Here is a 12,584-nt window from a genome sequence, read left to right on the forward strand (position 1 = left end):
ATTAGAAGTGTTACATAGTCAATCAGCAACTGTGCTCCCTCTTCAGACTAACTCTCTCTTCAAAGATTGAATGGAATAGACTCTGTAATAAACTAACAGACTGGATGGTGAAAGGCTCAGCCTACAAGACTGAATGAGACTGTTGCAAATCGAGCAGCAGGGATACAGACACCAACAAAAAAAAGATGGATAACTCTAATGCATGAGTGTCTGAATCAGCAAAGTAGCAGAAACTCACCAAGATGGGTCGGCTTCTTGTGACTGGAGTAAAATGGAAGGAAATTAACCTGGAATGTATGCATGAGAAATTATGTGTGTGAGTGGCAAAGTTTGGATGCTGGATTTGGGGTTATGAAGGCATAAATCACACCAGTACTTGTGCTTGAAACACCTGCAGAGCATTTGTACAAAATTTGCCAAAAATGTCTACATGTTGAATAAAGGTCATGGAGCGCCCTCCCCCCCCCCGCCCAGTTCCACCCTCACAAACCCTTTGTCAGGAACGTTATGAAAGACCCAGGTTTTTTATTTTGGTGAAATTTGGCTACGCCTGGGTTTTGTTAGATTTTCTTGGTGAGATGATTCAATCTCTCTTTCTGTAAATCAATACTGAAAAATCCCCAGCCATTTCACTTCAGCTACCCTATGGTAAATCGAACAAGGCTCCAGAGTGACTCATGAAACAAAACAACTCATAGCCCCAGTTAATCACAGTCTGGAAAACAAAAATACTCCAAATATTTCGTTCCCTTCCTTGTTTTTATAAATCTCACACTGTGTGTGTGTGTGTGTTTGTCTGTGTGCGTGTGTGTACAGGGGGTGTGTACAGAGTGTTACCTATTCCAGGTAATAGGATTTGTAAGACATGCTAAACCACCTGTTCCTCTGCGTCCCCAGAACTCTGCCTACTCAGTTTGTAGTCTGTATTGCACTTGTTTTGTTGGTTTTTTTGTGATTTGTGTTGTTAGGTTTTCTTTTTTTTTTTTTTTTTTCTAAACTGGCTGGAAAACATGAACCTCTTTAGCATGAGTGTGCAGCTCTCCCTCCACCTGTTTTTTTCCTCAGCTGGCCAGGTGCCGCCTCTTATATTTTGTGCAGTTACCGAAAAAGAAAAGGAGAAGAGAAAAAAAAAAGGAAAAAAAGGAACGAGAAAGAAAAAGGCACACCATGCTCCTCTGCTTTATAGTTCTTTGCCTCCTCCGCTTCATGTTAAGGCCTCCTGAATTCCTTGGTTCAGACCGTCGTCACCCTCATGACGAGCTCTCTGTTACTACTAGACTGACTCCTCTGTTCGTGAGGCCTCAGGTGGCTGAGTATATGCAGGATGGTATAAGCACAGTGGTGGTCAGAGAGGGTGCCTGTGGCATGGCCGGCAGCCCGTGCCCCGCTGTCGGCTGGAGCGGAGTTAGTGGCTGTACCACCAGTGGAGGACGAGTGGGTGGTTTGGGAGGAGGGGCGCTGATTTGTCCTGGTCCCTGTTTTTTGTTCCTCCATGTCCTTTGTTTTGTCATAGTTCAGCACTTTCCACTGCTGATTGACCGCCTGCCACCGTTTAAAAATCCGGTAAACCGAGGGCCCTTCGTGTATTATTAGACCTGGAGGGAAGGGGGAAAGAAATAAACATAAAACAGAAACAAAACTTTAGAAAGAACCATAAACCTACCCCAGCATCCTGCCCCCAGCTAGCTGGTTAGCTCAGTTCTCCCTCAGCCGATGTTTATTCAACAATAAATCATGTATTTTAATTACCGACTGGCAGAGCACCAGTGCTCCTGCTCTGCTGGATCCCTTTTTCCCTGAATTAAAAGGATTACAGCTTTATCTCAGCAATCAATAAATGGATCGTAAATGCAGCAGAGTGAGTTATGCTCTTACAGCAAAACAGTATCTGTTTACCAATAAACGCCTGAGGTTTATCTATCACTGGACTGGTTTTGCATGCTGCATAGGCATGATTCACCCAGCGAACTGTGTGTTTGGAGGGGGTGTTACTGGATCTGACGTGTTGGTGACGTCTGCTGCACCAGCGTCATGTGCATACACAGCTGAGTCTCTCCCCCCACACACAGCAGCAGAGCAGACACGCACATGGAGGTCAGAGGCACAACTGTGCAAAAAAAAGGTCTGTCTATACCTATAAATGGTTTGTCATCCTAGGCAAAGTTTTGCTCATCTGCAGAGCAGGTACCTCATTGTACATCATTGCTCCCTTCCAAGGGGGAAAACAACACGCTTGAAAGGAAGGGCAGATGAGTTTACACTGTCTGTGCACTGAGTATGCGTGTAACGCCTATGTCCTGCTACCCGTCTGCACACACCAGAGCTGATGCCCGGGGGATGGCACTGGGCTGTAAGACAACAGACTTCTAATGGCCTCTGCATTTGAAAAAGCAGGAGCAGCTCAGGTCCTTCCACCCAACAGTTAGCTCACCTCCCACCGGTCTCTGTCATCCTTCCCACCCTTGCAAGAGGACTGAAGGATTAGATAAAGTTAGACGTTCTTTAGACAATGACAGGACCAGAGCATTAAGCTCTGTTATTATTCACGCTGCCAGGCTTTGGCTAAATCCTTTGAAAGCAGTAGGACCAGCAGTGACTGCAACACTGTGTTGTTCTGATGCACTGAGGCAGGAAGAAGCTGCACCATCTTGTGTAGACTGGCTTAGCTGACACACTAATATAATCAACAAGCTTTGCTAGAGTGGCATTTATGCAGAACGAGGAGGGTCTGAGTCACCTTGTTTCGTAGCAATGTCTGTTAGGAAAGTGCCTTTGTGCCCCAGGTAGGGCACATACTGGGTGAATTAGCACATTAATAACTTAATTGTTCTTAATAACGATGGCTTCACCATTCTTGGTCAGGATCAAGATTATCAGAACCATTTCTAGGAAAAGCAGCCCTCTTGCCTACCTGTTGCAAGCCTACTAGTACAAGGGCAAAGAACGAAAGACTCACAAGAAATAAGCAAAATCATACCAAAATGCGGAGGTTACCTTGACCAGCATTGTGTGGGGAGATGATGGTCACCACAGAATGAAGTGGTTTACTGCTATCCCTGATGAATCAAATGCTAGGGCTTTACCCTCCATCCTGCTTTTCCAGACTCTTCTAGTTTCTGATGATGATAGGTTATTATTGGAGTAAATCTGTGTATATCAAAACCCAAAATATCTGAAGGCTGACCTCCCCATTACTCACTGATGAGACAAAGCCACCTGGTTTCTTAGGGTCTGCATCTGATTTTACAGAGTTTAAACTCTAGCCTCAGTACAGATTGAGTTTCTAGCCCTTCTGGTTTTAAGCATAACTAGAAGCCCTGCTGACTTGATCACAGAATAGCGTCAGGTGGACTGTTGCATTCATCGTACTAGGGTGCTGTGCCTGCTTACTGGCTGTAGAAGTAATCACATTAGATAGTTTAAGTATTCAAACTTGGCTATTTTGGGACAGGGAATGGCATTGGGCACTACAGTATGGAAGAGATCTTTGATTCCCATAGACCAGTGAGATTGCACAGCTCTAATCCTGTAGTGATGATGGTTTTCCATAACCAAACACCGTAATGTCATAATAGAAAAACGTGGGTTTTCCTCCCTAGTTTGAAACACAGTTGAGAATCCTGACATCTTCTGATCAAAGCATCAACCATAAAAAGCAGGACTTAGGGAAAGCGTGCAGATCCAGCCAAGGAGACAGACCTTTGAAGCAGGCCTGAAGTGGAGCAGCCCGTAATGAGGGACATTAGACATACGTTTAAATGAGCTGTCTGATCTGTAATAAATGAAATTCCATGCTGATCAATGACAGAGCCAATATTTCTCTGAGACCACTTTAAGCCTTGGATAAAAGAGCCAAAATCGAATGTTTTCTCCTTGGCTGTAGAACATTCTCCATAGAATCAAATCCATTCTCCAAAGTATTAAACACTGAGCCAGGATTGTAAATCTATTCTTAATTACCTTATCACAAATATTTAATGCGCAGCCTGATTCAAGAGGGCTGTTTATAAAATTCTTGTTTGTTTGCCTCCTAATTATAAATGTTTATGATCTTTTGCAATTAACTGTGTGATGCTGATGGATGGGTTGCTGAGTCAACTGAGCACCTGTTTTCTTAGATAATTTTGGTTTCCAAATATTTATAAAAGTATGAAATAACTTGTTTTCATCTGTATTTACGGGGCTCTAAATTACTTATCGATTTCCCAGTGTCAAGCTCAGGAAGCTGTAAAATTAAAAAGGAACCAAGTGGAGGGGCGGGCAGGGAGGTGGAAGTAACAATGATTCATTTGCACGAGTAAATGCCAACAGTAAGCAAGATTCCATCAGTTTATATCAAGCTGCAGGACACTTAATGCTCCCATCGAAACAAATCTTATCTGCATGATACAAATTAGGACTGGAATTCCTATGTTCGGCTCTGTGCGTCCCCTTCCAGAAACACCCCTCCCTCAAGAATCATTCTTATTTACTTCCCAATTAAAGGCCAGACTTAAGTGGGAAATCCTTCAGGAAGACCTGTATTCAACTAGAAGTGTCCAGCTAGAAGTCCAGCAGAGAGCTACCAAGATGATCAGGGGACTCGAGCATTTCCCATATGAGGAAAGGCTGAAAGACTTGGGTTTGTTCAGCCTGGAGAAGACTGAGGAGGGATCTCATCAATACCTATAAATATCTAAACGGTGGGTGTCAGGATGATGGGACTAGGCTCTTTTCAGTGGTGCCCAATGACAGGCCAAGGGGCAATGGGCACAAGCTGGAGCACAGGAAGTTCCACCTCAACATGAGAAAAAACTTCTTTCCTGCGAGGGTGCCAGAGCAGTGGCACAGGCTGCCCAGGGAGGTTGTGGAGTCTCCTTCCCTGGAGACATTCAAACCCCGCCTGGACACGTTCCTGTGCCCCCTGCTCTGGGTGTGCCTGCTCAAGCAGGGGGGTTGGACAAGATGATCTCCAGAGGTCCCTTCCAACCCCTACCATTCTGTGATTCTGTAATTATTCCTTAAGCCAAATCCTGTATATGTGGGGAAGATAGCAGGTTGGTGTGAACTTCCCTCTTTGTGCACTTCTCTCTTTTCAATTCAGAAATGTCTATATCAGAATTTCAGATGGATTCTGGTAGGGGCCGGGTCATTTTCTACTCCTCCCAAGTTTATCTTGCCCTCTTCTGCTTCAAAAAATGTGTTCTCAGTGGATCCTCTGTGAAAACCATCGTCTTCAGAAGTAAAATCTCTGTGAGGTTCATGCAAAATGCGTTGGTCCAGATTGCTGCCTAGTCCATGGCATCCCTTGTTTCTGGTGTTGGTGAAATGAAACTCCTAAGGAATGTGGGCCCTGAAGATGTGCCGTTCTCATTCCCCTGTAGAGATCTGGCTGGACCAGCCCCAGAAGAAATTCCTTGAGCTGAAAATTGTTGAATGCTGGAAGGAATATTCAGGGGAACTATTAAACACATTTCTCTTGTTCTTATTTGACTCTTATGTCAGTTTGCAGCCATCAATGGCATCTGGCTAGATGGAGCCTTGGCCATTCTTAGATATTCTACTTGCACTGGCTTGACCCATGAAAAGATTTCCCAGAAGGCTCTGAAGCTGGAGACAGCCCATATTATGTGATGGCATCATTAACCTGACAGCAAAGTCTAAAAAAAAAAATTTCTAATGCCTCTGATTACATTGCCACATAGATGCAGCTGTGCTGTTCCTAGAACAAGACATAGTATCGGTGAGCTAACGTGGTAGGGCTCACCCAGTGCAGTGCTCCAAATTAACACATGCTGAACCTGGAACAATATGTACAGAAAACCATATTGATCTTTTTTCCCTATGTTCACTCTCTCCATATATTAGCCTTTTTTGCTCTTTGTCTTGCAGCTTTATTATTATTGAGTCCACACAGACTGTCAGATCATGGTCAGTCCTGTGGACCTCTGTAGAGTCCAGGCAGGAGAGACTAGTGATTATCCTGGGTGCAGGGATTACTTCCCAGAGCTGAGAGGCTGCTTTGTGCTTCACAGCACAGGCAAACACAACAATACCTTGGCAATACGTTATACCCAAACTGTACACATCGCTTATGCTGGTATCTTATGCTTCCTTTCATTTATTATACATGGGAGAGAACATAACCGCTGCTCTTATGCAAAACTATCACAGTAAGTGGCCCAGCCCCAAAAAGCGCAGAGCATGGTCCCAGCTTGCATTTAAAGCAACAGGTAAGCAACATAAGTACAGATTGGCTAGGCAAGGGTTGTGTCAGTGCAGTTGCATACCCAATCAGTGCATACCCACAGCATCTGGGAGAGCAAGCTGACAACTGCTGACTCTGATGAAAGACTTACCCCTTCCATTAACACCCCCTTCCCCACTCTCATTTTCATCCTAGAGCAAGAATACTGGACTGTTTCTTTTCCAGATGATTGAGATGCAGTCTGCAACAGAGCTAGCTAGCACTGGTGAAAGCAGTTTAATTTCCATGTTCTACTGATTGCCACAGCTAACCCTGAACTTCTGGACTCTTAAAATGCAAGAAAGGGGAGCGTGACCAAGGGTGAGTATTATGGCCCAGGGGTAAGGCTCATGTCACTGTAGGATTTCTCTGAGCCTTGCAGTACCTGCCCACACCACATCATGATCCATGTGGGCAGTCTCTGTGCAAGTAAATGTTCTTGGTGCTGAGGGTGGACACATATGGGCTGTGTGTAGGTGGCCCTTTGTCTCTTGGGATTAGTCGGGCCAGAGGTGCACTGCTGTCAGAGGGCCTATGGCAAGACTGGTCAAGAGAGAGGTCCTCAGCCCAATGGCTAAAAGGGCTGTTGGAAGAACATGGGCAAAATCCAGATGTAGCAAGGACAACTGCATTTGTGCCTCCAGATGGGCAAGGCGGGATCAGCTGGTGCACCGCCATCCTGTGAGGTTAACCCGAGTGGTTGTGAGCCTCTAATTTAAGGAAACTTCGGAGCAGCAGTTTCTCAGAAATGACAAGCAGTTACCTTCTACACATTGCCAGCCTCTGCCATCAAGTGATCTTTTAACTGGGATTTTCAGCCTCTGATTAACCTTTCTCCTGTTCCAATACTTGCCATGCATTTTCGTGAAAGAGACAGGTAAATTCTTGGGGCAGGAACTGTTTCTCTTGTTTGCCAGTAAGGAAACCACCAAAACAAAGCTTCTGCTGTCAGTGAGTGGTACATCACTCACACTAGCTACAGGAGGAAAAAATCACAGCATTCCAGCCAGTTACTTTGTTGTGCTTCTCATAAAGTCCCTGTCCTGCCACCTGACCTGTCACCTCTTGTTTCCACCTTCAGTAGCACTTTCCTCCTTTGGTTTCCTTTCCAAATGCAGTTTCACCTCAGCCAGGTAGCTGCCATGCTTTAGTCTGGCAGTTAGTTTCTGTTGCTTTCATTGCTGGGTGTCAGGGGAAGATTATGGCTGCTGTGACCAAAGATTAATGTTTCTATCCACAGCAGTGGTGGCTCAGGTCAAGGCGAACCAATTCTCCTGGGAGATAACACTTTCATTGCCGGGCTTTCCCTCTGTTGACCTCATTGCATATGCAAACCCTTCTATCCCTTTCTGTGAATTTTTCAGGTTTTTGTGGCAATTTCAAATGCTCCCACTTTTGTTTCCAAAGCTCCAGCAGCTGAGCCCTCACTTATCTCTTTGCATTAATCTCATCCTATATGCTCCAGCCATAGCCGCCTTTTATCTTAACCTAAGAGCAGAAAAGTGACTGTTCTGGTTCAGACAACGGGTCTGTCGATCATAGCACTCTGCCTCCAGCAGTGGTCAACAGTACAAGGAAGGGCGTAAAAACCAAAGCCAAGAGAGTGGTGTTTCCCTGATGGGCTCTGCGTGCTGCAGGGGCCATACCTAGCCACAGATGGTCTCTTTTGGCTCAGTTGTGTTCCCTAACCATAGGTTTCTAGTGTAGTACAGTAAAGTGTACTGACTTTTGCTCTGTGCTCTGCATTTGCTTGTTAGGCTGCCCCACCAATTCCCAATTTCTCATAATTGCCATGGGATTGTTCCATTCCAAAAAGTGCTTTAGAAATAACCATGAATCTCTGCCTCACCCCAGCTTCACAAATACCTCACAGTATGTGGGAGGTGAGTCACCGAGCTCTCACTGGACCCTTCCAATCCCTACTGCTTTTCAGTGCAGTCCTCTGTACTTTATCCCTCATCCATGATGCAAGATAGTCCTTGGTGATAAATGAGGAAAAGAGAGCCATAGGGGCCTTTCCCTGCAAATATGGGCTGGGAAAGGGGCATCTAGTAGCTGACATCCCTCAGCATTGTGGCAGGGTCAGTTCCACCTGAATATGACAGGCTCTTTAAACAACCTAGCATCTTTAAATCCTCTGGTGGCCAAGACTCAGGGCTGCAGAGCTGTGCTCTGAAGGCAATGAGGAAGCGGGTGAACCAGGGAGTGGGGAGAGGTAGATTCATAATTGACAGTAATGTTGTGGCACTCTGCACTTGGACTGATTTGGGAGGGCACATGTGAACATCAGAGTTGACCAGGGGAATCAGGTAATGCCCTCCTTCTCACTCCTGTTCATCATCTCCAGAATTTCATTTCACCCCCCTTTTTCTGCAAGTAAACACCCCAGGAAGGTGCAAGCCCCAGAGCAGAGAGGTGCAGGATCAGCACTGTATACCCCACCTTCCTTTTGATTCCCTGATGAAATAAACGGATACGTCACAGAATCAATGTCTTCAGCAGTGTGACTGCCTGGTCCGGCTTGTGTTGGAGATTCTGATTTCTCCTTCCTAAAGGTAGCACTTTACACTTTTCTTTATTCAGAATCACAGAATAACAGAATGGTAGGGGTTGGAAGGGACCTCTGGAGATCATCTTGTCCAACCCCCCTGCTTGAGCAGGCACACCCAGAGCAGGGGGCACAGGAACGTGTCCAGGCGGGGTTTGAATGTCTCCAGGGAAGGAGACTCCACAGCCTCCCTGGGCAGCCTGTGCCACTGCTCTGGCACCCTCGCAGGAAAGAAGTTTTTTCTCATGTTGAGGTGGAACTTCCTGTGCTCCAGCTTGTGCCCATTGCCCCTTGGCCTGTCATTGGGCACCACTGAAAAGAGCCTAGTCCCATTGTCCTGACACCCACCGTTTAGATATTTATAGGTATTGATGAGATCCCTCCTCAGTCTTCTCTTCTCCAGGCTGAACAAACCCAAGTCTTTCAGCCTTTCCTCATATGGGAAATGCTCGAGTCCCCTGATCATCTTGGTAGCTCTCCACTGGACTTGCTCAAGCAGTTCCACATCCTTCTTAAACTGGGGGGCCCAAAGCTGGACACAGTACTCCAAATGTGGTCTCACTAGGGCAGAGTAGAGGGGGAGGATAACCTCTCTCGACCTGCTGGCCACACTCCTTTTAATGCACCCCAGGATACCGTTGCCCTTCTTGGCCACAAGGGCACAGTGCTGGCTCAGGGTCACCTTGCTGTCCACCAGCACTCCCAGGTCCTTCTCAACAGAGCCACTTTCCAGTAGTTCAGCCCCCAGCCTGTACTGGTGCATGGGTTGTTCCTCCCCAGGTGCGGGACCTTGCACTTGCTCTTGTTGAATTTCTTCAGGTTCCCCTTGGCCCAGCTCTGCAGCCTTCAATTCCATCTTCTTGATATCTCCAGTTTACCAAGATCATTTCAAATGCTGACCCGATCCTTCAGAGTGCTTGCAGCCTTTCCAAGCTTGGTGTCATCTGTGAATTTTATAACAGCACTTCCTATTTCAGTATCTAAGCCATTAATAAAAATAATGAAGAAAGCAGAATCCCAAAGAGTCCTACTTGAAACATGTTTCCAGTACATCACTGACAATGACTGAGAAAGACCTTTTTCGATCGGCTGCACACCTGCATTACAGTTATTTAATCTAGACCACATTTCTCTGGTTTGTTTAGGAGAATCTTAAGGCAAAGCACCAAAAACATTGCCCAAGTCATGGCATATCAAACTGACTGCTTCCTCCTTAGCCACTAGGACAATTACCCTCCCAAATTAGGTATGGTTATACTCCTGTGCTCATCAATTCATTAGTTAAAAATTATTCTAATATCTTTCTATGAATCATTAAGCTTATTTGCCCTTCATTTCCGTGAGCCTCAGTTCTTACCTTCTTTAATGATAGAGATTATATTTAAAGCTAGGTACCCTGCTTGCATTTCCCCAGCTGCCTGGCACCTCCTGCATCCTCCCCAAGTCCCTGATGGTGAAATGCTCGTGGGTCAGAGGCAGCTCCTGCAGCTTCCTCTGAAGTTCATTAGGACATGCTGACAAGGACAGAGCGAACTCATTTGTATATTATTGAGTCTGTTCTTTTCTGTTTCTGCCCTGGGCTCCTTTCTCCTCATTAAAATTATTTTAAGTTTTGAAGACTGAAACAAAGGCAACATTTAACTCTTTGGATCTTTTTGTATCAACTATTATTTGAGCTCTAGACTTGCCATGTTCTTCTTCTTTACATATACTTGTGGACCCATTTCTTGTCTTTTGTATCTCTGGATGGTCATCCTGGGGTTCAGCTGTGACAGCTCCCTATGCCTGTGTGATTTCTAGAGACTTTTCATTAGTTGAAGACTCTTCTTTCTGCCTTTTGTGTGATTGCAGCATCTGATTTGGGTCCTCAAAGAGCTCCTGATGCAGCCTCAGTGCTCTCTTCCCACGCTTCTGAGCTTTCCCTTCACAGGCAGTTTGCTGTTGCGCCTTTAGTATCATTCCTTTTGGCAGCCGCGAGCTGTTCGCAGCTTTTTTATCTTTCAGATTCTCTTCCCAAGAGACACTCCCTGTTCTGGTCCCCTGAGGCTGCTGCCGCTGCTTTTCTGGAGTCCATTATCATCATTCTCATCCTTTTCTTCAGCTCAGGAATGCTTTCATCGCACACTTTTCATACAAACTACTGCTACACTCGGATTTTCAGGGATTCTTTGCTTTCTGGTGAAATCAGACAGGAAGTATAGACTCTTTCTTAACTGTTACGCCCGCTTTCCAAAATATAAATTTTGTCCCCAAAATGTTTTGAGAGCTTACGGACAGTCTGTTTTGCATACAGGAGAAGTCCAGGTGACGGATGGCCTGGGACCTCTGGTGCTGTCTTTTAGACATTTCAGGTAGTTGCAAGACACTGGACCAGTAAGCAGGCTGTCTCTAGTCCACAAGACATCTAGTAAAGGTCTGCTCTGAATAATGCTGGAACTGTACAAGGACGGTGTGCAAGCTTAGAAATGTCCAGCATTGAATGACATATAGCATAAACTGAAAGTGTATTCATAATTATTAGAGCTCAAGTGAATACTTAGCAAATGGGAAAAAAACATAGCTGATTATAATTAAGCATTTTCTTATCAATCATTCTCCGTGCACATTTTTTAATATCTGAAAAACTGGTTCAATTTGTACGAATCTGGGCTGTGTTTTGGCTTGGCAGAACTGGGATAGCTGCATGGCTGGACCCTGTTGAATGCTGTTGATCACTGGATGATGTGCTGTCAGGGAGCCCATGGGTCTGGGGAAGATGAAACACTCCTTCCACCCATCACCCTTTAAGAGTATTTGCTGTAATGGGGCTCCGCTGGCAGGCAGCTTTCACAGCAATCTATGTGCCACAGTGGCCACAACTCCAGCAAAACAAACTGAGCCCCTCAAAGGGCAAGACCTCCAAGGCCTAGGCAAAGCCACCACCAATGTACGCAGAAAAGCTGCTCCCAGCAATCTTGGGGGGGTATTTTGTGGAGGTATGGACTCTGCCATTTTGGGTCATTAACAGCACAAACAGGCTAGCCCCCAAGCCTCTTACTGTTGACTAACAGGCAAACCTTGTGCTTATTGTGGCTTGTTGCCTCTAGTGCAAGCTGGGGTTCAAGGACAGCTCTGCCTCGAAGCTTCCTCAGCCCCAGGTGGGCCAGGACCCCCCACAAAGGCAGCGGGAGCCCTTCTCCTTCCCTGCCTCCTCTGCTCCATCTGGCAGAGCAACAGGAGCAGCAGGTCCCATCTGGGTGGGTGGTTATACTACACCTCAAGCTCTCTGCAGCCATTAACACCCGCCCCCAGACTCAGCAAGAGCCCTGCTGGGTGGGAGATGGATCCAGCATGTGGCATCTCAGAAGGTGCCCACAGTTGCTGTTCTACCAGGTGAGCGATCATGGCAGACCTCACCCCTTGCCACAGCGGGGCTGAGCGAGGGGGGCCAGGGAAAGGAGGCAGCTCTTTTATGGGAGTGCTTGGCATAACAGCTGGCTGCATCTCTCCTCCAAGCAGCACTGTGATTTTGCAGGATGCTGCTGAGCTATACGCAAGAGAAGATTTCCAGGTCATGTCAGTGCAGCACATCATGAGCTCACGCAACGCAAGTATGTGGCAGTGATTCTTGTGCGCACAGGGTTCCTCTCAGAAGCAGGAGTAGTCCATCCCACATGAATGGCATTTGTAGCTGGGGAAGGAGGAATGCTTTAACCAGTGGGATGACTTGAGAGGACAGGTGAGACTACCTGTCACTGGGCTTGGGGAGCTGGTGGCAGTTGGGGGCAATATGTTGTAGGAGCACTGGGGGAGCTTTTATGGCTGCTGGGT

General features: G+C 46.2%; 1 protein-coding gene across 1 annotated transcript in view; it reads right to left on the minus strand.

The window, feature by feature from the left end:
• Positions 1-489: 489 nt before the first annotated feature.
• MARCHF4 (membrane associated ring-CH-type finger 4) overlaps positions 490-12,584 on the minus strand; it is a 107,635-nt gene continuing 95,540 nt past the window's right edge. Inside the window, exon 4 of the mRNA XM_064453302.1 lies at positions 490-1,595. Coding sequence (XP_064309372.1) covers positions 1,234-1,595 — 362 coding nt within the window. The 3' untranslated portion in view covers positions 490-1,233. The remainder of the gene's footprint in view (positions 1,596-12,584) is intronic.

The sequence above is a fragment of the Phalacrocorax carbo genome, chromosome 5, assembly GCF_963921805.1.
Source record: "Phalacrocorax carbo chromosome 5, bPhaCar2.1, whole genome shotgun sequence".
NCBI classification, from domain to species: Eukaryota; Metazoa; Chordata; class Aves; order Suliformes; family Phalacrocoracidae; genus Phalacrocorax; species Phalacrocorax carbo.